This window comes from Opisthocomus hoazin, chromosome 10, assembly GCF_030867145.1.
Source record: "Opisthocomus hoazin isolate bOpiHoa1 chromosome 10, bOpiHoa1.hap1, whole genome shotgun sequence".
NCBI lineage: Eukaryota > Metazoa > Chordata > Aves > Opisthocomiformes > Opisthocomidae > Opisthocomus > Opisthocomus hoazin.
Window position 1 is genome coordinate 19,234,829 of NC_134423.1, and position 26,617 is coordinate 19,261,445.

General features: G+C 40.4%; 1 protein-coding gene across 8 annotated transcripts; it reads right to left on the reverse strand.

Moving 5' to 3' along the window:
* Positions 1-131: 131 nt before the first annotated feature.
* On the reverse strand, positions 132-25,331 carry LOC104334580 (tropomodulin-3). Of its 8 annotated transcripts, none has more exons than XM_075431423.1 (11): positions 25,242-25,331; positions 18,691-18,877; positions 17,099-17,255; positions 9,260-9,382; positions 8,542-8,631; positions 7,882-8,012; positions 6,560-6,667; positions 4,944-5,087; positions 4,448-4,592; positions 3,151-3,242; positions 132-1,915 (listed from the first exon to the last, which is right to left on the reverse strand). In XM_075431423.1, the coding sequence occupies exons 2-10, from the start codon at positions 18,814-18,816 to the stop codon at positions 3,187-3,189; spliced, it is 1,080 nt and encodes a 359-aa protein (XP_075287538.1). In that variant the 5' UTR covers positions 18,817-18,877; positions 25,242-25,331; the 3' UTR covers positions 132-1,915; positions 3,151-3,186. The 8 variants fall into 8 exon arrangements, with proteins under 8 accessions (XP_075287538.1, XP_075287534.1, XP_075287533.1 ...); XM_075431419.1 differs by having other exon boundaries at positions 3,173-3,242; positions 7,882-8,024; XM_075431418.1 differs by having other exon boundaries at positions 7,882-8,024.
* Positions 25,332-26,617: the final 1,286 nt, after the last annotated feature.

A 26,617-nucleotide genomic window follows, 5' to 3' on the forward strand; every position in this document is an offset into this window, starting at 1 on the left:
AACAGTTCTTCAAAATTTACAAGAGCCAAAACCAAAAGAAGCCCTTCTTGTTACTAGTCAGATCACTTCTAGTTGTTTCGAAGTTATAGTATGCACAGTCTTTAGTGCTACCAGAATTAATTCCAACTTGCTTTTCAGAACACAGATTTATTTCCAATTATAACAAAAGGCCGATCTTGAAATAGCTAAAAAAAAAAAAAATTCTTCCACAAGTATAAACCAGTTATATACATCCTCACTGAAGGCACTACAGTTTAAAATTCTCTGTACAGTTGCAGTAAAATTCGAAGTCACCTCCAGAATAAAGTCTTGTCTTTAAAGATCCAAAACAAGATTTGCAGCAAATTGCAACACGGGCACAGTGTCAGGGAGTTGCTCTGTTAAATTTTTATAGTGTAAACAACCGGATGCAAAAATCTCAAGTCCAATATGTTTTCTATACATAAAATGCTCACCATATTATGATCCTTTAATGAAAACAGTTGTCAGTCGAATTCTCTGTTGCTATAAATATAGCTGAGCAGTCCTTTAGAATATTTTTGTGAGTTTATGTTCTCATGGCAACATCGAGCAAACTGGTACGGTACAGTCCAAACACCAAAAAGCCTCTAGATTTTCATATTATTTCAAGGAATTCTACTGTGATTATTTACAAGATGAAGTGATTCTTGTTGCCTTATTAGTTTGCTTAGATATAGGACTTTAAATATTTTAATAATTACTATGCCATACAGATTTGGCACTGCATATTGGTTAATTTCTGCATGTCTTACATAGTGTTTCAACATCAAGATGTAAGTAGAATAGAAAAATCCTTTCTTAAAAGTGTTACTTCATTGCTTTATTAAAAAATGATAGATTTATATGAAGTACTAATAGCTTAATGCAACAGCTTGAAAAAAAGGATTTTTTCCATTTGCTAGCAACTTACAACACTGGTTTTACAGTTAAGGTTGCTTTTCCTGTACAGAATTATGCAGAATTTAACAAATGCACATCCACTACTTCTAGAGAAATTGATACTTATGAATGTAGATAAGGATTCTTAAATAAAGAATATAAACTAAATAATGCTGATAATCACATGAAATCAGCCAAAAACCATATCCAGTTTAGATACAGAGCAAGATGCAGTTATGGGACATTTTGAATAAAGACTTTAAGGATTTAGGTATAATAGAAAAACTGTCATTCTGCAAGTCTCCTACTTTTTTTTATCTGCAAGGCTTCCACTTTTTTATTAGTCCCTCAAATCTCTTAGGAGAAGTCCTTAACCAATTTGTTTTTGTTTGGTTTAATCACAGTACCAAGAACTGATAAAAAATAAAAAAAAAGTTGAATTACAAATAAGATAGCTGTGAAAGATTTCTCTTCAGTGCATAGGAACAAGGCTGAACAGCTCTACTCAATGCGTCCAACTGTTGTGTGAAGAATCCCTTGTCACTAACGCATTGTTTTCAAGAATATACACACCCCTCCATGTAAATAAGCAGCCCCAGATTTTCTAACAAACATTTCAATTGGGTCATTATCTGCCCAATGATCTTGAATGTCCCATTGTTTGATACAGACAATTATACCATTGATTTGCAATTACATGTTTAAGTAGAAAGCACAGCCAAAGTCTTGAAATACAAAAAAGTTCTTACAAAAAACAACCAAAAACTATGGTACAGAGACAGGTGCAGTTACTGTGTCTCAATCTGAAAAGTGTGATGCATACCAGCAGATTATTAATATATCTTTGCTTTAAAAGGAATGGGGTTTCCAGTCTCTTCCCTTCTAACCCACGTAAGTGTAGTCCAAGATTGCCAAAGCCCATGGTAATGAGCGTGCCTTGACGACCCTTGAAATCGCCATAGCTTTGACAACAACAAGATGTACTAGTTGTCTCCTTCAACCCTTCTCTTACGAACTGTAACAAGAGAGAAAAAAACAAGTTTTACTATTTTATCACTGTGACTACTTTTCATATTTCTACAACATCAACAGTTAAGGAAATCACATTAGTGGTTCCGTACTTTGCTGCCTAAGTTTCACGTAGTACAACTTAAGGTAATTAACATTTAGTATTATCCACTATTTTTAAGCTTATGCTTTCGCAGCGCTTATTGTGTTATTCATGAACAGCTTCAAATATTTGTGAGGAGAGACTTGTGGGAAACATTAATAATTTTATGTTTGGTAAGCAGATTTAGCTAGTACTCTTTTTTTACACTGCAGTTTTCTAGTAGTGAATTAAGCTTACATGGCTTCAGAAGGAACTGTACAAGAGTTTTTACAGCATATCTAATATGATTCATACACTTTGCAAAAAATATGTTATGTTCAATAGCCTAAAACATTCCATTTATTAATAAAAAAATATTCATGTCAGAAAATGCAAGAGGAACAAAAATGCGCGAATAAAATCACTACACCACACATGCTGTTTAGACTTAAGAATACACAAGACTGACTGAATGACTGGAGTTTTCAGCAATATTTGTAGTATTTTTAATTGATATTTTCTATTTCCCCTATTGAGTTTTCCTTTTCTGTGCTGACACAACAAATGAGGGATGAGTCTTAGAAATTATATAGGGCATCTCCATGTTGTTTCAAGAAGTGGAGCAAGCACATCTATACAAGAAAGTGATTCTATTCTCAAATCCACTAATTGGAAATTATGTAGTTTTACAGGTATTTGCAATTCGAGTTGATGATCTTTACCTTCAGATCAAAATAATGGCGGAAGGCTGTTTTGTTTCCTCCCTCTTCCTGTCTCAAGAAATGCTTTACATACAGTCTAAAGAAACAGTTCAAATGGAATCACACTAGAGTTTTACTCTTTACAAAGCCAACGCATTGCTTAATTTGAGAGTAACCCATAGACTTATCTCCATTTGAATCCAAATCGTTTTCATCACTGACTGAAGTTATGCACACCTGCTTTATCAAATTGCAAGAACAGATGGAAGAGTTTCCAACCTTGGACTTCTCCAGTCACGTAGTTAAAAGCAACATGTACACAGTTCCAGGCAAAGAAAAGGGAAGCAGTACAACACAGTGTAAACAAGGAAGAAAAGTGATGTAGACTGGTTTTGTACAGGAAACATACAAAGACAGAAATGAGAGACTTTGAACATCTTGGTTTTCAGTGCTCAGTACCCAGCTGGGTATTCAGAGTAACCTGTCTCGGTAGCTTCAGGGCTGGAGAGATGAAAAGGTATTTGCAGAAACTTTTACTCGCATACTCCAGACTAAGAAAGCAAAGAAAAAGAGGCAAAGTATCAATAGAAGCATAGATTTCCAAAAGTCGAACACTAAAATGAGAACTAGTGGAAAGGGAAACCTTAAAGGAATGTAGAGACACCTGAAGCATTGTGATGAAACAGTAACTGGTTTAGAACCTATTTTGAGAAACAGTTATGCAGTGTCTGAGTGCCTTTCTTCTCTCTCTCTGCTCTATTCTGTTACTCCTCCTCTATCTTTTTCATTTGTTCTCCTCCAGTTAAAACTTTACTCCGAGAGGAAGGAGATCTTTAAACCAAATTCCAATTTCCTATGTCACTCCCTCCAATGTATTCCTGAACTACTGCTAACAATACTGAACTGCCTGGCCCATTTTCACACTGATGAGATCCATAATACTTACCACAAAGCACCTGAAGCCAAAAAGATTAATTAAATGGAGTTTTAAAATGTAGTTCTATTTAAATAGATGTTCCATATGATCTTGTTGTAGTTGAGAGCTTCAAATATTTGACATTATTATATTTCCATTCACGCGCTATAATATTAACCAATTTTCTGCTGGTCCATTTAGTTAGGATTCTAACAGATGAGCTGCAACAAAACTTACTGCAGCAAATAAAGATGCTGCTGCTACCAGCTGTCTTTAGGAGAGGCAGGGAAGGTATCTGTGCATGAACAGAATCGTAAGGGAAGAGACGACCCAGTCCCAGCCTCTGTACGTGACAGTACGTTCAGTTTCCTTGCCAAAGCAATCCAAGTGAGACTGGGTGTACTGGCATTGAAGAGGGCATCCTGCATTATTAATTTCAAGTACTGCTTTTGAAGAAACGATGAATCTTATCTGAATAAAACTGAATAATCAAAACTATTATTTTCCCTCCCTTTGCCACAACTCATGTGGAATTTGAATGTTCTTGTTCTAGACTATGCTAAAACTATGCTAAAAATCCCCAACTCGTATACCTGAACACCCTGCAACAAAATAAAGAGAGAACATCAAACAGCAGCAGAAGAGTGGAAGTAAAGGACAGGAGAAATCTGAAACTGATCTACTCGTATTTTGCTATCCTGGTTACGTCAACAGAAAAACCAGACACCTTTAAAACCTGTGCCACACACACATTCATTTAATAGTCTCTCTCTAGACTAGATGACCCACAGAGGTCCCTTCCAACCCCTACCATTCTGTGATTCTACCGACAGCTCTTACCCAAATCATTATTTTTCGTGATAGCTGCAGCTGCCCTGGCTCGAGGTCCCTGTTGTGTGAAGTGGTATCCAAACTTGAGGATCTTGATGTTTTCTTCAAGCATCTTGGCAATTTCTACTTCTGCAACTGTGCCCAGCTGCTGCCTCTGTTAAAATAAAAGGTACACAAAGACAACAGAGCTTATGTGTATTCACCCTAAAAGAGATCAGAACACTTTCATCACATTAGTCAATAACACTTAGCTTCATTTGGATTAATCTAAAAGGCAGAAGGTCAGAAAATACATTTGTGCACTTTAAAGCACAAGCAAGCACAGAACTGACCAGGAATCGACTTCAACTGCAGGCCTCTGGGAATCTTAAGGGCAATCATTCATGGGGTTAAGATGTTGAAAACTAAAATATTTTTGAAAGTTTATCACAAGCTGCCTTCTAAAAATATTCAGTCAACTAGGATAGACTGATTTGAATTATGATATTAGTACCACCTTGCTTACCTGATTATCGATTTTGATCTCTGTCAATGTTTCATTGTCTTTCAGTGCATCGACCAGTGCCAAAATTCCAACTCCAGTGATGAAGTTTGATTCTACGTTTAAACTGTTTAATTTTGTGTTTACTCTCAGCATATCTGCAAGAGCCTTTGAATGCAAGAAGCCATCATTAAACTTTTTAGTTTTGCTGCAGTACATCATAGGACACAGTGACAATCATTTCCACTAACTAGTTCAATAGGACCAACAAGTTCAGACACATACTGTGACTTTGCAAGTTTTCACTCACTATTTAAGATTGAAGTGAGTGCTCAACAAGGCAGTATCTACATTGACTTTTTTATTAGTATTTAGTCAAGAAAAGGCCTGTCTCACTCTTGTTACAAACTAAAAAGCTACACAGAATATAAATTGTCTGAAATTAGCATATTGGACCAATTCCATTTTGTAGGCCTTCACAGCATACAATGAGTAATGTAAACTGCTAAGTAGAGACCAAAGAAAGGGCATTAGTCAACCAAAAGGAGAATTAATGTGGTTAATCTGTAAACAGGAGATCCGACTTTCAAAATGCTTATGGCTACAGATTTGGTAGGAAGCAGTAAAATTTAAAGCTCTAAGCACAGTACTAGCACGTAGCTAGAAGCACTCTTATGGGAATGGCATGTACCTGATCTTAGTTCTGAGAAAACAAGAAAACAAGAATAGGTAACTGCTGAGGTTTACTGCCAAAAAATCATAACATTTAAATTTTTTTTTGTAACAAGTCACAATGCAAAAAAACCCCAACAAACCACACCCAAGAAAACAAGCCTTTACAGATTTTTTTAATCACAAATGTTTCAGTTCTAATGAAAAGGAACTTTTTAATTAACCCAGAACAAAGCTTTCAAGCATTCACTTGTTAATTTAACTGAATGTTTCCAACTAGTTTTCTTTCTAATTTGAAATTAAAACAAATGCAAAGGATTGTCCTGGAAAAACAGTTAGTGCTGTTTTCTTACCCCTTTATTTGCAAATAAATAAGGTACTGCTTTTGATTCAACATAGGGAAAAACAGGACCAGATGATAAACACTTAGGTTTCAATTATGTCAAATGAGACACCTTGACCAATATTGTGCTTTATATGCCAATGCTTTAAGCCAATCTTTGGTAGCAGGGAGACCAGAGAAACAGGTATTTTACATCTTTCTTCAACTAAAACTCTAGTCAGTTGAAAAAGATTCTAAGCTTTTGCAGTCCTCAAATGTGCTTCTTTTAAAGTTAATTTTGAATATACTATTGGCTTGTAGAATGAACGTCAGGAAGTAAACAATTAGGGAAGAAAGAAAAACAGGAAGGAAGTTAACAAAATGAAAAATCGGGGAAGGGATTAAAAAAAAGAGGTGTCATTCATCTCGTACATCTGACTCATTGCTGCATATTAGTCAACTAGTAATCATTTACCAACTCTGATATAACAAAGGTTTGTTACAGAAAATGTACTTTACAGTGTAACAGGATTGAATGATTTTCATTCCTAAATGTTTAAACAGGATTCAATTCATTCGCTTCTCATTGTCTTTCCATCCTAACTTCCCTTGCACCCCAGTTAAGCACATTACAATGGGTACTTACAACAGCAACAGGATCATTGCTTCGGGTGGCCGCAAGGCTAAAATTCTTCACATGCGTGTTGGTTTCTAAGGCCTTTGCAAATTCCTTCAGTGTTGGAATTGGTATGTTCTTGAATTAAAAATAGCATTTCACTCTCTTGAGATACACAAGCTTATCCTCTCCCCCCCAACTTCTTCCATTATCTTATTCTCCTTACTGCAAAATGTACTACGTTAACTATCACTGATCTGCATCAGCCTCCAAGTAAAGGCTGATGTGTGTAGCAAAGCTATATGTAAGACGCAATGGCTATTAGGGTCACCAATTCTACAAAGCAAAGTCATCTTCACTACATTGATGCTATTGCCACAACACAAGTGTTAAAAAAATATTTAGCTGACTTGGAACTGTTACGGAGCAGCATTTACATGAACTGAACGTTCTGCTATGTATCAGCATCAAATTAACCTCTCACAACTGTAAAAGGATTTAGAGCTTTAATCTGGTGAAACCATTAGCATTTCATTCTGTGTTCTATTAAGAATAATTCTAGAATTTGCCAGTTTATAGTTTGATAATTTTTACAGTGTAGTAGCAACCAAGCTTAAAAGGAATAATTTTAGATAATTAATTAGGGTAGAAAATTTCTCAGTTTATTATATCAGACATTTTGTTCTGTTGCCTTTTTAGGAATTTATTTGTGCTAGCATTTCTCTACTGTATAATATTCTTAAACTATGTATTCTATTTTCTTCCTTTAGTAAGGGCAACAAATAGCCTAGGCTGCTAGCGAGGCTGCAGCTAGCAGCCTGTTACTGCTGTCTGCACTGTAAGTCAGGAGGGCTACAGTTCTGCTTTCTTTCATGCAAATACACAAAAGTTTTAGTCGTGTTTAAAAACACCACTGTTACACTTATGAGCCGATGCTGCCCTAATTGCTGACAGCTCTTTTGTACAAGAATCAGAAGGATGTCAGGTAGAAATATCACTTTGTTTGCGGTAGCAGTGACTGAGAGCACATTGCTTCACCAAGGACAACGGATTCAAAGAAGTAGTTAACACTGCGACAGCGAACTGCTGGAACTGTCGCCAACTTGGCAGCAACAGCAATCTGAGCTGGCAGTAAGAAAATCTAAGGCTTTCTAAATACACATATAGCAAAAGAAACCAAGATGGCTTATCAGTTTCGCCCCAGGTTTCTGAGATTACACACACTGCAACATTTAGCAGAAAGGCTGCTGCACTTAAAATAAGCCTGTCATGCTCTCTTGCAGAGTTTCGCAACTTGAAGTGTCTTCTACTGAGAAAAAGCAGCATATTTATTGCATGCTTCAGGTAATTACCTTAATGTTATTTAGATTAACTTCAACAAGACGGGAATCATTATCTTTAATCCTTTGCAGTGTCTCCTCCACATTTGTAGGATTTGGCGGTTCATCAAAAACAGGCAACATTTTTTCACCTTTTACTATATCTGAAAAGGCATCTAATTGTAATCAAACAGGTCACATACATCCATTGTGAATAGATGATACACATACTAAATGTTTACTGTATTTAAAGATCATTTTATCAGTCTTAACATCTCTCCCGCACCCAAAAAGCATACTATCCTCTCCTGACCACATTTTCATAAATTCTTTTCCAAAGGTCCTCACAGCCTTTCAGCTTTTCTTGCACACCAGCTTTTTTCAGAAAGCACACAGGAGTTGAATTACAAACACAAACATGAAATCTAAACCCAGCACTCACAAATGCATGTTTATGCCTACTTTTGTCCCCCCCCCCAAGTGAATTAACTGCGGAATAGATTTTAGTGTACATAGACATATTTTAATTCCACTCTTGCCAGATCTCAATTAGCAATGTTACAGACATGCACATTTCCAACTCAAGACTGAATAATCTATAAAGAGTGCTAGTGCAACAGAAAATAGTAAATGTGATAGTAACTGCGTGCAGGACAAAGAACTCATTTATCTAGCACTTTCGTACACACTTACTTGAGAAGCTGTCTTTGTCAATCCCATTGCTACTTCCTACTACATCACAGAACTGGTTGTTTGTTATCAAGTTGGACATTCCCAGTATAGCTGTAAAAAGAGAAAAAGCAAAAAAAACAATTGTACTGTTCCCGAATAATTCAGCTCAGATGCACAGTTCTACAATTGATGTTTGTAGAACACCCAGTTATCAGCACAACAAGTCATTCTGTCTCTTAATAATTTAAAGAAAAGTAGAAACAGATTTAATTAATTATAGACTTTTTAGTTGGCCTTCACATCTTAGAAAGGTTTGACCTGACCGGGTTCAAGCATCAAAGTTAGAAGTGCAGTTCAGTAACAAAACACTTGACAGAAGCTTTAAGAATACAGGCACAGAGCAACACATTCATATATGCAAGAAAAAAAGGAAAAAAGCAGTAGCATACACAACAAAAAACAGTCAGTCTAAGGAATGAACTTTAGGTTTTGAGTTTGAAAATCAGATCTCTTATGCAGGCCAAAATAATCTCCCTTCCTATAAATTGCCACAAATCAACAGAGGTGATACACTACAACCAAAGCGGCATATAACATGTTCTAATTACAACTAGTTACATGTCCACAGTTACAACTTCATATAGTCACATTTCAGATAAAAAAAATACCCTACCATGTTAATTATAGATCTTTCTTATCTAAATATGCACCAGCCCATTCATACTTCAAAAAAACTAACCTGCAAGGTCACCTAATTCTGTGTCTGTGGCACTGGTCAAGGCTTCCTCCAGTTCTGGATCAAGACAGAATTTTTCTTCTGTATAAGATTGTACAGGCTTTTGCTTGGGGATAAATATTTTCCCTGGAGTAAAGAAAATGAAAAGTCTGATGTTAGTTTGTATTATCTAGATACTTACCTTTAAACTTTTCTGTACTTAAGGGATACATATTACATTTAGCAAATTCTGAGAGGAGCACCAAGGACACCTTGAAGGAATGAGGTTTCTTATGTTCGTGAAGGTCAGAGACAAAGAAAAAGCATAAGCAGGAATATAACATTACTTCTTCCTGTATCATGACTACAATCTTATTTGTTTCGCTGAATAATTAGAAAGTAAAATATAAGCCTCCATGATACATTTGAAATAGCCTAGAAATAGTGACTGTAAGGAAAATTTAGTATCACTAGAGAACAATGACTGGTATCCTCTCAAGGGAGAAAGGGACCCAAGCAGAACTGTAATCTGAATGTGTCACAGAAATAGAATATCAAAGAATCATCTGAAATCATGGACCTGAGCACTCACTGCAGTTTTACAGCATACAAGATATTTCTGATTTCGGATGCTAACTCAATTTTGAAGTAAAAAAGTAGATGCCTGAGCTGCTTGAGAAAGCCACGGTTTGTGGACGGCAAAAACCAAGATAATAGATTTCTCTGCCAATGACACTATTTTCTGAAAAGATACTTAGAAAGGTCATGGAAGATTCAATGGGAAAAAGAGTAGTAATATCACATTCTCCAGTGACTGTTTAGTCATTACAGACAGGTAATGGAAAAAGTTGTTTTAGGAGACACACATTACAAATAGAGGTCTGTGTAGTTAGCATGATTCCTGCATATATCTTCAGCTGAAAAGTTAGGGTAAGAAATCAGAATATGAGAAAGCTATTCTAACAGTTATTCTGAAAACAGTTCAGATTTGAATGATTTAGAATTGGCCTTTCAAAACAAAGAATTCTACTACTACATAAGAACCCAGGAGAGGTAAGAGGTGCTTAGGTTCAGCACAAATGAACATGGCACGTAAAAGCTCCCAATAGTGTATGAGAGAACAAAACTGATGCATTTGATAGAAATAATTCACAACTAGAAAACTGTGGATCTAATCTTCACAGTTTTTCAAAGCTTTTCACACTCTCCAAGTTGCCTGAGCTACCAGCTGACAGAGCTGTGGAAAGGGGTTCCACCTTCCTTTAGTTATTTCCCGGAGTAGAAAGCAGTGTTGATAACTTCCCTGTGAAGCCCCAGTGCTAATTCAGGAACTCACCCCTCTTCCATATTCATAGCAGGAAACCATTTCCACATACGAATCATACTAGCTCCTCCCAATTACACAATGAAAACCCACCATGCACCAGAATCAGACCAGCTGGGCAGAAGCCTAAGATTTTTTTTCCTTGTACTACATACAAGTGTATCTTGTTACATGTTTGGACTAAGTTTAGCATTTTTACATACCTCCCAGTGACAAGAAGCTTTATAGGATGTTCCAGTTTTATTTCTGGGAAATTCCAGCCAAGTGGGATTTTGGTTTCACCATTTGTGGGAAGCAATGCCTGAAGTCAGCTCCCGCATCCCACAGCGGACACAGGTATAACCAAATCCAGCCACCTTTTCTCTCTCTCCAAATTCCCACCCTAGATTACAATAGTGTGTGGGTCATTTTCTTTTTAAAGGCACTGAATGCATTACCACCAACACAGGTTACAATGAAGTATATCAGGTTTTCCTCTGACAACACAGTCTGATGACCATGATCTGTTGCTAGCAACACAGTATTTTTGTTCCTGTGTTGCTACCTCTTTGCAAAGTTGTATAAATGATCATTATCCATATTTAGAAGCAGAAAATAAATCTCCTTACATAACTGTACTGACTACAAACAGTAGCTGAAAGCAGCTGACATGCATTACCACCCATACCTCAGGTTTGATGGACAGTGCAAAAGAAACTATGTTTGTGGTGATTCAAGAGTAAAAGAAAACCTTTATAAATTTAAGGCTTAGGTAGTAAATGTTTAAGATTATTTTGATATAATTGATACAGTACATTTCTACCCCCATTTTATTTTACCAGCATCACCTGCTGGAGAGAGAATAACTTTCAACTTAAATTATATTTTTCAGAAGAGATATGAGAATGTTTGACGTGGTTTTCATTAACCCATGAAACACTCTGAACAGCATACACATGATCTAAAGCCTTTCATTAGCTCTCTTGGCACTGTTTTTCATCAGTAATACAGACTAGTAAAAAAAGTGAGGATTTCAGAGTACAAAGCAGGAGAAGAGAAGGAAAGTGTGATGTGAGCACCTGAGCCTTCATTGATGTCATCCTATTTGCAGCATCAGTGCAGCAGACAGGGAGTGGGAGAAGGAAACTGATCTCAGTTAAAAGCAACTTTGTAAAAATGTATTTCAACTTAGATCAGCTTCCTATCTGGTTCATCACACAGTACCCACAAAAAAGAACTACTTTTCCTGACGTTACTTTCAGTAATTATTAAATTCATAGGTTAGGAACTTCTTGTTCTAAATATTTGCTTCTTAGAAGTAAGACCAAATTTATTTATACGTACCAATTGATAGCCTAAAAAATAAAGTATATTCAGTTTTTATTAAAGCAAGAATGTTAAAAGCTGCTCCCCTCCAGAAACATTAATTGCAGCCAACTCCAGTCACATGAACTGGGTCAGGAGCAGTTTTTGTTATAAAACAGGTCATGCCCTTGTGTATATAATCTGTCATTTACTGGCTTCATCTTGTCCTAGCCCAGAGTTCAGAGGTTTACAATGCACGTATGAAAGCAGGTTTCCCCACTTCTAGTAACGAACTTAATTCGGAAAGGGTAAGACCCCTATGTCTCAGGGGACAATGATCTAACTCAAGGCCTCCTGCCAAGACAGTCTGGCAATTCCCTTCCCCCTCTTACTAATGTAAGCTTTAAAATAATAAAAAAAAAGACTACAGATCTGTGCAGCCCATGAGATGAATAGCTTTCTCAGCCCTCAAGTGGAATGTATCCAAATAGCAGGGAATTGATCACATGAAGGAACACAACATCCTCCTTTTCAGCCAACTAGGATACTGCAAAGATTAAGCAATACAACATGAAGAGGCAAATTTCAGAGATGTTCACATCATTTCTGTAATAATTATATATTCAGGTCTTCTATGCCTTTAGCCAACATGTTAAATGATGCACATCTTGGGATCAATTTGCAGGCTTTCTTTGCTACAGAATGAATTTCCAGTTGCAAGTTCCACACCATTGCATTGTTCAACAGGCAGAAACGCTGCATGATGCCTGCTGAAGTGCCGTAAACATTTCATACATGGAATTACAGTATCTGAGGTGGGACTGAAAATCTTACAGAAATCAAGTGTGTTCCGTGTGGCCATGCACTGCGTATTGCTGGTTCTATTCTTATATATCCCACAGTGCTACTCCTACGCTAGTAGGCAGAAAGCAGCCACGACTTGCAGATCAGAAGAAAGTCTACAATCCACTTTGCAGTACTCTGTTTGCAGAAAAGGAATCAAGTGTCACCTGAGGACAACCAAATGCAAGCTCGTCTCATCAGTGACTTCACGAAGAAGAGCGAGCAATATCTGATGTATTCCTTACATCTTATGCTCCTTAAAGCTTCATCAGTCCAGAAATTTATATAATCCTCAGCTCATCAGTCATCAGTTCTTACCATGTGACAGACTTGGGTTCATCAATTCACTTGTAAGGACTGATTTTCTTAATTCAACTTACAAGTGAACTCCTCAGTGACTTACTGTAGAGACAGCACTGTTATTCATTATCTGATTACAGAGCACATAGCAGTGAGTTAGAAAACTGTTTTACATTAAGGCTAGAGTTTGTTCCAGTGGTCTTGTATGGAGAATGTCAATTCGGCAAGTTGTTTCTCCAAAGCTCCTCCAGGATATTAGCTTCGTTTTACAACATGTAACACTTCCTTTAAAGACCAGCGATTGAAAGGCAGGCGGAGAACATGGTATCCCAAATCCTGCTGCAACAGAGCAACAGCTGAGCAGGGCAGCACCAGGAGCTCTAGCCAGGAGTATTTTCTGGGTGACAACAACATTAAAGCAGAAGTTAGATGAAATGCACGTCTACACAGAACAAACACACCCCAGCAGAAAAGCAGAGGGAGAGTTGGAAGAGAAAGCCATGACTAGTAGAGGGCAAAGGCTAGAAATGTAAAGCTTAGTTTACATAATGTTTTGCTAATGCCTTGCATTATGCAGCACAAAGTACATTACTGATGTTAGATAAGTTTTTATTTCAGGTGCAATAATTCTCATCTTTTGCTGTTCCAAGAGCAATGAGGAGCACTGGTCAGACTTGGTCAGACATGTGGAACACACTCGAGGGCAACAGACTTCAGTGCTGAAGCCTCGCTTCACTGTTTAAATGAGATCCTTCTCCTTGCCATATGCCTTATAAAATCTTTATGACATACATAGATTGAGACAAAGCTAGTTTTGTTGAAATTATTACCACATTTCTCTCATGAATCTCTTGAACAGTGGTTTACTGTATGGTTCAACACTTAATTGGAACAGAATGTGACTTCAGTCATTAAATCATGTTTGAAAACAAAGCATATTTTTAAGGATGCTTTGAGACACAAAATCAGGCACTGAAGAAATGCAGTAGAATATAATTTAGCGATTGTTAAGCATCATATTTCTTTAGCACTGTTCATCTCGCTACACCAGGACACTTTACACTATTTCAGCTCTTCCACATTCCATTGCACACAGCAAAAAGTGGTTCCAAAGATTTGGAGGAATCACGTCATCTATCAGTGAAAGAGAGGCAACATTGTTTTAATGACATGTTCCCCCAAAATGAGGTACTTAAGACAACTGGAAGAGAGGATTTTCCTTTACACTGTAGTAAGGAAACAAGGTTACCAGAATCAGGAGCAAGCCAGGATGTTTAAAATTAACCCAGGGTAAGCTTCTTTGATAAACCTGTAGGCCAAATCACCACACAGGACATCAGTTCTACTAAAATAAGAAAAGTAAAGAGAAGGGTAGACTTTCCTCTTCTTACTCCATGAAATGAATAATTAGACCAAGTTAGAGCAATGAGACCAGCCATGCACACAGAAATATTTTAGCAAAGCCTAACTCATAAAAATGGCACCAAGAAAATAGCTGCAACTCCAATCCATCTCTCTCCCCCCAAAACCTCTAGATCTGATGGCTACGATTGTCAGTTTTCTTCTGAATTAACATGATAATCAAGCAAGATTTTCACCTACCCCTATTCCCCAATTTGTTAGCGTTTCTCCAAAATACATTTATCTAGCCAAAGGGAAAAATTATAAGCCAGCTTAGTTGTTTGGTTGGTTTTTTAGTATTAAATAAAAGCACGCTAGCATAAGAGCTCCCTCTAGATAAAAAACATCCTAGGCAAGTATTAAGTTTTGCTCCACTCTCTTTCCAAGTTTTACATCCAGATAAAGATAATGATTTCTTGATTTAAAAGATTAAGTTACATAGGTTTGCCACTTTTATGCAAAATGGCTACAAGCATGGCAGCAAGTCAAAGCTGAACCATAATATTTTCATGAGGGGAAAAGAAAAGGTTATCCCTCACCTGCTACAAAATGAACTTAACCTTCTTGCCTCCTCCCGCCCATTTGACAGAGCATGAATTTCCATACTGAACATTTGTTTCCATGGTTTTAGTTTTAATGAAAATAAGCTACATTTAATTTTTCATGCTATTTTCTCTTCTTCTATGGTGCTAAAATAAATGGTAGAAAAAGTTATTAAACAACAACTCCTTTTTTTTTAAAGAGATTTGGGAAATTTTACGAACTAAACTGGTATGACATATTGCAACATCCAGACAGACTGCTATTTAGTAATACTTTATTACATAAAGGAAATGACATTTGATCTTTCTTAATCAAGATCTGCGTTACAGCTGGACCCTTCTGTTTCTCTACATGATTCTCACAGATCTTATCTACACATAGTTTTGTGTGCGCATGTATACATAAGCTAACTTTAAAGAACCACCTATCTCAATGAAGCACTAGTATTCAGTACAAAAAGTAGTACTAACTAGAGCAAATCCTCCACGCCCAGCCTCACATCCTGGAGGAGCGGTATATGAGCTAGCCAGGCTGCAAGGGATTACCCAAACCAACTATGAGGCCCAAATATACGTGAACTCAGTCACGTTAAACCATTAGGCTGTCTCCAACATACAGTAGCAAATGTCAGCCAAGAAGCAGAACAGGGGAGAAAGCAGCGGCACACTGCAGAGCCAAACACAGGATCAACAGGTACTTGCCAGCAGTGGAGATACCATAAAGGTACTGCTGCTATAGGTACCTTTGACTGCCTTCTACATTCAATACATTACATTATCCTTAATTTGGTTACTCTCTTCAGTCAGCAAACTCCTGTCCGCCTGTCAGTAAAGGAATGTCAGAGTTATCTCTCAACAAAAGTGGTGTTAAGCTACACAGATAAGGCAAAACACTGTGTATTAAGGAAGTAGTACATCATATACAGTGCAGCACATTATAAATGCCCAGTTTCTCTGTTACTTCAAGGAAAAGAGAGACCAACATTGTCAAGTAACAGCTATCTGGTACAGGCAGAGAAAATGCAAATACCCTCAACAAAATTTTCACTGAATATACACCACAATCACAATCACAGATACAAACTCTGTAGATGAACGAAGACTCACACCTGAAATAAGCAACAATTCATGCCAGAGAACTCAGTAGGATTAAAGAGTTTCCAACCCTTAAGAAGAGAGAAGCCTCTTCATCTTGGGCAGTTGCAACACAACCTATTAAACAATTTACTGAAGTTGGACTGCAGCAGATCTCCCTGCTGACAGGGAAGATTCAGCCAAGCTAGGATTCACAAGCAGTACGCAAACACCATGGCAACAGCTAAAAGCCTCCTCCTATGCATACGTGCCCAGCACAGGACTGGGAGTTTCTGCCCTTATCAGCAGTGCTTAGTAAGGCACAACAAATTTGGAAAATCTTGTTTTGTGGGGAAAAAAAATAAATATTGTAAGAATAGATTTATTTAGGACGCACATTCTTTTTTAGTTTTCTCCTGACAAGGAAAAGGCTTCCCATCAAGTCAATGAGAAGACTAGATGCAAAATTTAAAATCCCAGGCTTTAATAATGTGTCCACTCATTGGGTGAATCTTTCCATGGTTTTTAGACCACAGACCATTGCCAGATTTCAAAGCTTCTTGTGATGTAAACTATGCACTTAGTTAATTATGCAATCTTATTAAATCTCTCAGTAAGGATACTAGAAAGACAACATGATTGCATACACCACTTGCCTGGCCTTGTCAGCCTACAATGTCTTTGAATGTTACTGAGTATCTACCACAACATCATTCTACTGCTATTTTTTAAATTCAACATAGTAATGCAAATGTCACTGTCTGTACGCAGCACCACAGGCACAACGACAGCATTTGTTATTATTCACTAAATCAGGGGTAGCTCTTACTTTGAGAATACCATCCCCATCAGAACTTTGCAATCTTTGATAAAAATCTTTGAGTCTTACTTCCTTCCTGTGCTACATGCAAACAGCACGCCAGTCCCAGCGCCACAGGAAGCATCCCGCCTCTGCACAGTAGCAGTCATTTGGAAAAGCCGTGAGTTAAAAAGCATTAGAGCTGCCAGTGCTTCACTAAACTTTGGTTCACAGTAGTTCTGGGTAGTCCACTCCAGAGATTTCATAACCACCTACACCGGAAAGGGTGGTGTTACCTTTCTTTTCTTTTGTAAAAGGCACATAGTCTTCCCTGTCTTTGTGCTCAAGAGCCTGCTTCTCCAAATACGCAAGCAGTCGCTCCCTGTCGAAGGGACCTGAAGCCTTTTTAGCAGTCTGGTCTTTCTGCCGGAAGCCCGCAGGCAGAAGCGCGTTCTGCAAAACAAAATGGAGCAAACAAGCACAGCTTAGGAAGTCTGAGTGAACACCTGTTTAGTTTCATTTCCCTCTTCCTTCTCCCTCTCCCCAGGGTTCAAACCCGATACATCACATCCTTTTTAGGCAATCTTTGATCCCTTACCAACCTCTTTTTTTTGTGGCAGGGGAGGACGCAAGGTAATCTACTCGTTAGATATCAAGAATATAATTAAAAATAGAGCACATTGCACTCTGAATAGAACTGAAGCAATTCTTTACATCCAATAGCTCCCAGCACTAGACTTGCTGGTTACTTTGCATTTCTCTTCTAGAATGAACATTGTTTAAATGAGTAGTAGTAAATAAAACTCAGCTATTTACAGTTTAGACATTCAGCAAGACGACTGCTTCCTCCATCACTTATATCCATCTGTTTCTAAGTCTTTCAGACAACAGCCTATACTATTGTCCAGTATTTAACACAGTATTTCTGCTTTTGACCCAACTCGAGGTGGGGTGTTTTTTTGCTATCATCAACATATTTCAGCTAAAGAAAAAAAACACAAAACAAAAAAAAGGAGGCTATAGTATGGAAAGAACAGAACGTATAGAAATTCAGACTGTTGTAAAAGACGAGTAAACACTTTTGACAATTCTCGTCTGTTAAAAAGTCTATAAAGCCAAAAACAATTAAAACATCAAGCATATCTTGCAGTGCAACAAAACAGGTGATCATAATATTCTTAAGTGATCCCTGAACATCAAGCTTAAACTTAATCCTGGTCCTATTAAAACAAGAAAAGAGAATCAGGAGGTGAAAACACAAGTCTTGGACTCTGACTTTAGCTGCAGTATCAGCAGAGGACATATCTCACCTCTTTGTAACACAAAGCTAAAATCTTCCTTATTCAATATCCCATGCTGACATAATCATTCGGGAGCTGAGAAATTATTTGCCTCCTCTTTGCAAAGTCAGCACAAGGACAGGAATAGATATAGGCTACCAGATACAGGACTAGGAGTCTTTAGCAGAGGTTAGCATCGTCCCTCTTCCATCAAACTCCAGTGGTAGAAGCAACAAAAAAACGGATGCAAAAGGGCTGACAACACCAGAGAACACTGGAAACAGGAAAGTTAAACAAGCCTTTTTAAATAAACTTTCTTTTCAAGAACATGACTAAGAGCAATTTTTTTATTTATAAATGAATCCCAGAAAGTTCCTCCTGGCAATCTCTTCTTCCATTTTCCTCTACTGCAGTTGCATTCAAGTTGCAAACAGGAAATAAACAGCTGAAACATTGTATACACATATATATCTGTAAATAAGATCCTAGCAAACTAGGAAAAAACTCTGCCCGAAAGTATACTGTTCAAGTAAAAAAAAAGTCTCAATTCATTTCAGACTAGTTTCTGAACTAATGAAAAAATAAAACTTCTCTTGGCTAATACCTACCTCAGGGTCAAGGTCATCTAAAACAGTTTCCAGTTGCTTCAGTTCTTCTTCTGAAAGTTTGCCAAGAATTTCATCCTCATCGAGATCTTTGTACTTGTCCAAGTCCTTTCGAAACGGGAGTGTCATGACTTAGGAAGTGGCAAGTCGCTCAAACACTTGAAAACCCAAGTCTTATTCTTAAACAGATCTGTAAAAAGAAAGTTTTGAAAAGAAATAACCATAGTTAAGATAAATATCTCAATTACAAAGCATCTTCCATCTCCAAATACATCTCTCAAAGGAAAGCTTTTCGATCCAGTATTCACATCCATCTGTTACTCTACAACAGACAAAGAGCACTGGGAAGCAGCCTACACCTTGCTTCTTCACGGACAAGAACCCTGTCCTGCCATGCCCTTTTCCATCAATAACTAAACTATATATATATTTTCAGATGAATGCCAGTACCCAGTTTTCTTGACGAGAACTCCAAGACCATAATTCCGACACAGCAGCACAGGCTGTAGGGCAGGAGGGAGGAGTTACCAACCTAGTATTTATGCATCCAGCTTAACGCCATTGGTTTTTACAGATGCTGCAGTCAAAAGAAGAGTTAAGATGTTTTACATTGATTGTTGTTGCTGCTGTTCGAGGGCAGTAAAAGAGAACTTCACTACAAACAAGTTAATTGGTTATTACTGACTCATATCCCTGTGTATTACCTACGGAGGGAACAAAGGAAGTTTAATTATAGCACTACCACTGAAGTAACATTCTGTTCTGTCCAAGTAACACTAAAATACCTCGATGAAAGGCTCAGGGAATACAGCTTCTAAGTAGCAGCGCTCCAGTCAATGTTGCTACCAAAAAAAAAAAAGGAAAATTGGGGTTCTTCAAAATATGTACAGTCTATATAGCATTTCTCACAGACGAGGAGAGCACAGGGAACATTTTTCTAACAGTCACAATTTTTGAGCATTTGGTTTGGAAAAACAAACAGTTAATCACAACAAAGTTCAAGCAGACAAGTCGGTTTCTTCTCATTTTTCTGTAAGAAATTCTGGGATTCTCTTTTTGTTCAGCTAAATTCTTGCTTCAAGTAGAGCAGACACACAAAAAAGGTAACTTGAATGACTCTCTAAGTGAGCAAGAGCGTCCATAATGTATTTGTGGAGCAAAAGCCAGATCCATACATTCAGGCTCATTAGCCTCCCTTACCTCCTTCTCAGCTCTATAGAAATACCCAACACAGAGATCAGACATACAGCAAATATTTTTTTTTTTCTCCAGTAGCCCACATTCCAGTTCAGATGCTCACACTGCATACATTAACTGCATTACTTCAAACCGGCACTTAACACTGTACTTCAAAAACAGATCAATTTAAAGTTACTGTCTCTTAAGTAAAAGCAGGTCCGTATACACACACACTATACCATGGCATCCTGCTTACAGGATTCCTTCACCCCACTTGTTTACATCAAGAAAGGTCTCCCTGGCCGTCACAGTTACATACAGTGATATTTTAATTCAGAGACACTGAACAGACATGAGCAATAAAGATTCAACTATGCCATTCAGTCAAGTTTACCTGTAAAGTAAATCTGGTTTTAACAACTGCTTTTACAAGAACAGTAAATTTTCAGTTCCTACCAACACCTACAACTGAATGAGGAATGTATTTACAGCTATTTTCAGGAAGTCTGTTTTTAAAAAATGTTAGTGATACTAACACTAGAGCTTACTTGCAAACCACAGTGGACATTGATAGGACATAATTCCAAAGCTGAACAACTGACTTCGGTTAAGGTCTCTTGAAAATAACAAAAAACAGAAGGAATTCTTGATTTCGTTGTAAGTTATGTCAAAACAACAGTGGCTTCCTCTGAACTAAGACCAACCATGTTGGAAGATCTTGGACCTTTTACAAGAGGCCACATAGCTGAGAACATCCGAGTTCAATGGTTGCAGAAAATGCAGAGGGGAGCACACCTATGTTTTTCAAAGCCATGTTCCAAAAGTAATGACAGGAGTGTCTCTACGGCCTAGCATGCCACCTCTTACAGTCTCCAGAGTCTCGTGGTATTTGCTTCTCCAGGTGCATAACAGCTGAAGCACAATTAGCTGATAGCTGCAGTAGACGCCGCACAATCTGCACGCACACTTCTCATTCCTAGAGCCTGAATGTCTTCTCCTTCCTTACACATTAAGCCATTACACACTATCATGAGAAAAACATTTCCTGCAGCCAATTACACAGCATTGTCTGTGACCAGGCTGCACCATCTGAATCCTACACCAACATGCTGCTATTTACTGCATTTCTGCATGTCCATTTGCATTCAAATATTAAAAGGTGTAGTTCTAACAAGTAATTATAAGGAGCAGAATAGTTAACATATTGCAGAATAATTCTCCCCTTACTCTGATGGAGAGTTGCACCACATAACCATACATTACATTCACATGGGCTATATTTCCTCTCCATGAATCGCTGTAAAATGCCACCACCCAGAATTAATTACGTTTTATTTACTGCATTGGTATGTTTCACATTGGAAAACTACTCATCCTTTATAATACTTTAATGTTCAGGTCATAGCCCTTAGTCTCGCTTGTTTTTACAATATGATCAAAGTAGCCATTTCAAATCCTGAGCTACAATGTTCACACACACAAAAGCAAAGAATAAAGCAGCAGATCAAAAATACTCCACTATTTCTCTAACAGAGTCTTCACTTCAGCAAGAGGAAGAGAATCACATGTGGCCTGGCAAATTTAAATTTAAAGGGTTTTGGACACATTTTCTAATACCTATCAATCAAAAGTATTTTTTAAAATATGAACGCATACTTCACATGAGACACCTTTAAAAAGTTATAATGGTAGCACTGATTAGCATGTCTGTACTACATAGAGATTGCTTGGTAATGACTTTCAGAAACGTTCCCTCCAAAAGAAACCAGCATATATGACATTCGTATATAACATGCTAAAAATCAGGTTTTAAAACATGGTGTCAGGAATTCTCATTGCCTAAAAAGGGCATAAAGGCCAGCTGGAGCCCTAATCTAATCAAACAAGCCCCTCCACCTCCTGTTAAACACATTTATTACTCTATTTGCTTTCCATCACTCACTGCAGCTGTGCAGCTTCGAGAATGATACACGCGTAACAAATTACAAGTTTTTAGAAGGAGAAGTTACCTAGACTGTGAACACTTGTGGCTCATCTTACTACAAAATCATAGGCAACACTGTAACCATCAATTTTGGCTTTGCAAATAGTTTGTGCTTTTTTGATGAGCAGAGCTAGCTTCCTTCCTAGCTTTACCACGAAAACATTACATACGTCAAAAGACAAAAGGGCTAGTATTCCTTTTTCAGATATGTAACTACAAGGTCAACTAAGTTGCTCACCCTAGCACCTTCTTAGTTGCATAAGAAACATTTGGGGAAATGGAAACAAAGCCATCACTTCAAATCAATCAAATTTCAATTCTCTGTTCATGAAGCAGAAGCGAAGTTGAAAAATCAGAAATGAAGATATTCTGCTGGGCATCACAAAGACAAAAACCTCGCCATTGTTCCTTCACCTGAGAAACGAATGAACTAAAGAAATTAGAATATAGCAGTAACTTTACTTTAGGCCATTTTATAATTACCTGAATCATCCCCTGAAAGACTGTCAAGCAACTTTCACGCAACTCTTATCTACAAGTTAAAATATTTTTGTTTTCTCCTAATTGAAATTGTATTTGAAAACCAAAAGATTCTAAAAATAGCTAGTTTCCCATTTTCTTTCAAATACTCACCCTCCCGAAATTTCTGTTACACTTAAGGACACAATTTCTTAGGACCCTAACAAGAGTAACTCTTTAGAAACATCCTGCCCACAGGAAACCGCAGTCTCGTTAAAGTCCACTGTAAATGCTCTCTGTAACTTGGGTTTTAAACAGAAGTGACATCATGAAAAACAAACCAAGCCGGTTTTGGCCAGCACGTTTGCAGAGTTCACTTTAATCTCATTTGTTCTTTCGGAGCCTCCTTCCACCCAGCCTCTGGGTGAACCTGACCAGGAGCAGGGAGGTCCGCAGGCCTGTCGGCATTCCTGCGCCAGTCAGGGCCCCAGACCATCCCAGCGGCTTGGAGAAGACTAACCTGAGCATTTCCCCAGGGAACCCTTACGATGGCAACAATTTCATTTTCCAGTGTCCAAGATTATACAGAGCTGTTCATGAAAAGCATGCTGCACTTGAAAGAGCTACATTTACCAAAGCTAGGAGAAAAATGAGTAAATATAAATATTACCATAATGCCAGCAGGTTCCTTATGATGTTTTTGCAATGCCATAGGACAACTCTGCTGAACAGCCCAATGCTGCTTTTCTTAGCAAGCAAGCTCTCAAGAACCCCCTGAGCCTTCTGCGCGACAGGCCTGTGGCAGGGTGCAGGAGGCAGGTTCCCCTGCCCGGGGAGCCAGCGGGCCTGCCTGAGCCCCCAGTTTGATGGAGACACCAGGCAGCAGCTCGTCTTTGCCTGCACGTTTCGCCAGGGTAGGTTGTGCTTTCCAGGCAGCAAGCGACAGTTGTTCTGGGCTATCTTCCTACAAAAAACAAGCCTGAGGCTTCGGTCTGTCCAAAGAAACAATTCACTAAGTTTTACAGATGGCAAGTGGAGTTTCCACAACTTTGCAATTGTCCATACAGCGACCGAGGGAGTGGAGGGGAACAGACAGCTCCTGCATAGTAACTACACAACCATGAAGATTCTTCCATGACAAAGGAAATCGGAAAACATCTGTATTTCCAGTTCCTGCCAGCTCCTCCTCTGTATCAGAGGGCACCTGGAACCAGACAAAGCCCACTGTGCTCTGTGTCCTGTATACAACTGCACAGAATGAGGACACAGCTCTCTTGCAGGCAGAGTGCTCCGAGTGACAGCTCAGCTGCCGGGTTGGCATTGTCCCATAAAAACTCCCTCCTGCGCTCCTGTTCTTGAAAACCAGTTGCACGCGTGCTGCAGGGCCGTGTGGCTGTACCCGTCCAGCCCAGGGACCAGCAGAGGCGACAGGGCCAGGCACCCTGAAGTGCGCATTCGGCAGGCTGCCCGGGGCATGGCAGCAGCAGCCTTGGCAGCCTGGGAGGTGGCATTTCAGCACACCCATCTCCACAACTCTTCCAGGTGTGCTCAGCACACTAGCTGCAGGGCGGGTGTTATGATCCTGAATAAATACAAGGCTGCGATAAGCTAAGAATCCCAGGCACCACAGGAACTGCCTTCCCGAGAAGCCCCTCTGGCAGAAATCACTGCTCCAGCTGTCCGTTCCCTCTCCCAGCACATCAGGCAGCACCGCTGCATTGGGAGTTACTGACTGGCCAGGACGAGAGAAGTTTTAGCATCATTTCTTTTTCAGACAATCCCTGGATTTTCTCCAGTAGAGCTGTACTGCCGATGGGCACTGACACACAGTCTTGCCCCCCGCCCAGGAGCTGCCTACAGGCATTTCAGTCAGAAAGAAACTTCAGGTACAAGCTATATGAACGTTTACAGAAACACTCAGATATTTGTATCCATTACAGAAAAGTGGCAAAACTTACAAGCCTAGAACAGGACAGCAGGAGAAATTCGCTTTATTCCCATTACGTTACTTTGGGAAAACTTCCGAGCACCGGCCAGCGTCAGCGCCTCCCTCACAGCGCAGGCAGCCTCCCAAGCTCCGCACACCTGAAGCAGCCGCACGCCACTGCTCCTGAGGACACAGCCCCCCACCACAGCAGGGTGCGGGCGTGCGGGAACGCCTCTCGCACGGCACCGGCGCTCCCCACCGCCGGCGCCCACGGGCAGAGCTTCGCGCGCCTCGCACCCAGCGCCCGTGTGCGGAGCCCCGGGGGGGGGGAGCGGGAGCGCCGAGGTGCGCGGCTCCCCCGCAGCCCCCCCCGCCGCGGGAACCCCCTGCTCCGCCGCCACCAGCCGGCACCCAGCGGCGGGGCTGACGCGCCCGCGGCCGGCCGGGAGCACCGCGCCGCCCGATCCACCGCAGAAGTTGTTCAAGTCGCAGTTTCCGCGTTTCCCAGCGGAGCCGGGGGAGCGAGGAACCGCCGCCCGCGGCTCCCCTCAGCCCCGGCCCACCGACCCCCTTCGGCTGCCAGCGGCGGAGGGACCGAAGGGCGCGGGGCGGGGGCTGCGCCGAGGAGGGGGCTCCCGCCGCTCCCGAGCCCCCTCCCCAGCGCAGCCCCCGCCCCGCGCCCTTCGGCTCCCCAGTCAGGAAGCCCTGACCCTCCCGCGCCGGAAAGCCAGCCCAGGTTTCGAGGGTCCACCCCGGTGAGCCGCCGGGGCCTGAGGCCGGCGGGCGGGCCCCGACCGAGCCCCTTCTTCTTCTTCTTCTTCTTCTTCTTCTTCTTCCTCCTCCTCCCGCCGCCGCCGCCGCGGCCCCTCCCGCCGCGCTGTGGCAGCGGGCGGAGGGCTGCGCCCGCCGCCGCCCTCCCCGACACCCCCGTGGGGACCGCACGGCCCGAGCGGCCGCGGCCACCCCCCGCTCCCGGTCCCGGACCCGCGGCCGCCCCCCACTCACCCGGGCGGCGGCAGCAACCCAGCTCCCTCAGCCGCGGCCAGCAGCCCCGCCCGCCCCGCGCCTGCGCGCCACCGGCAGCACGACGGGAGCTGTAGTGCAGCCGCGCCGGGGACTGCGCCTGCGCCGGGCGGGCGGGGCCGGGCGGGCTCGGGGCGGGCGGGGCCTGCTCGTCCTCCCGCGCTGGGGGAGGTGCTGAGGCAACGCGGTGCGTGCGCAGATCCCGGTGTGTCCCTCAGGTAGCTGCCTTCGGCCTCTCGCCAGGCAGAGATCATAAGATACATAGAGTGTAAAGTATCATACATAATCCATCGTATTTAATATGGAGTCTATTTAAAATATTTTAAGTTCTAGTAACTTATGACTAATATATTAATTAAAAGATACTTTAGAAAGTCTTGGCTGTGCTGAAGTCATTAGTGATGCTCTTGTTAACTTTAATAGAGACAGAAATTAATCTGATAAATTATATTAAAATCAAAATTGTGCAAATATAAAATGGAACAGTCCAACATGTTGCTAAGCTGAACGGTCTCAGAGTGCTCCACTCCAGAGGAAGAGGCTGCGGGTGTGTGCAGAGGAGGGGCTGGGAGCAGTCAGCGGGTGATGGAGCTGGGCTTTTGACCGCTGCGAGATTCGCACTTGCTCGGTGCTGGAGGCGAGAGACCCACAAAGCTACGCTGAGCCCTTCTGGCACCCAGCCCATGGGTGAATGAAGAGACACTTTTATAACCACAAGAGCACTTCTGTGAACGCTCAGCAGTAGATTCATAATCCTCCAGTCATTAGAAGGCTGGCGTTCTCCAAGCTGACAGACCAATGCGTGTATCAGAGGGCAAATGTAATGTTCTCAAAAGGATTAGTAGAGGGATTTCTTTTTCAAAGGCTGTGATATAATTGAAGACAATCATACGTGGGTGAGGGAATTGCTGCAAATACAAAACCTCAAATACAAAACCTCAAAGGACATAGAAGACCTGGACAGCGGTGGAACTTCCATCGGTGCTGAAACGATGCACGTGCAACACAAGAGTGGATACAGCATGAAGCGTCCTCACTGCCGTTCACTGAGCTGAGCTGTGCACCGCAGGAGAGGAACATCCAAAGCCTCAGACATAATCCTAAACTGATTAGACCATAACATATTTATTTTCTAGAATGCTGATGTGGTACAAATGAAGAACATGGCTTCAACATGTATCGCCTGAGACAGAAACAGCTTCCTGGCTGGGGAATTCACACAGGATATAGACAGGAAGGATGCTGTCAGTAAACTAGGTGATGACACGAAGTGATGCCTGGACCCTCTATCGTATATAATATTTTTTATGAGAGCGGCCAAACTCAGACTGAAACAAATTGTGAGTGAGGAAATTGTA

Bases quoted from the DNA above. Each gene is read 5' to 3' on its own strand.
- LOC104334580 (XM_075431419.1), bottom strand. From the start codon at position 18,816: ATGACACTCCCGTTTCGAAAGGACTTGGACAAGTACAAAGATCTCGAT. The intron at 9,383-17,098 runs GTAACACCACCC...TCTTTACTCCAG, and splicing joins TTTTACAAAAGAAAAGAAAG to GGAAAATATTTATCCCCAAG. The intron at 6,668-7,881 runs GTAATTACCTGA...TTTTAATTCAAG, and splicing joins TTAATCTAAATAACATTAAG to AACATACCAATTCCAACACT.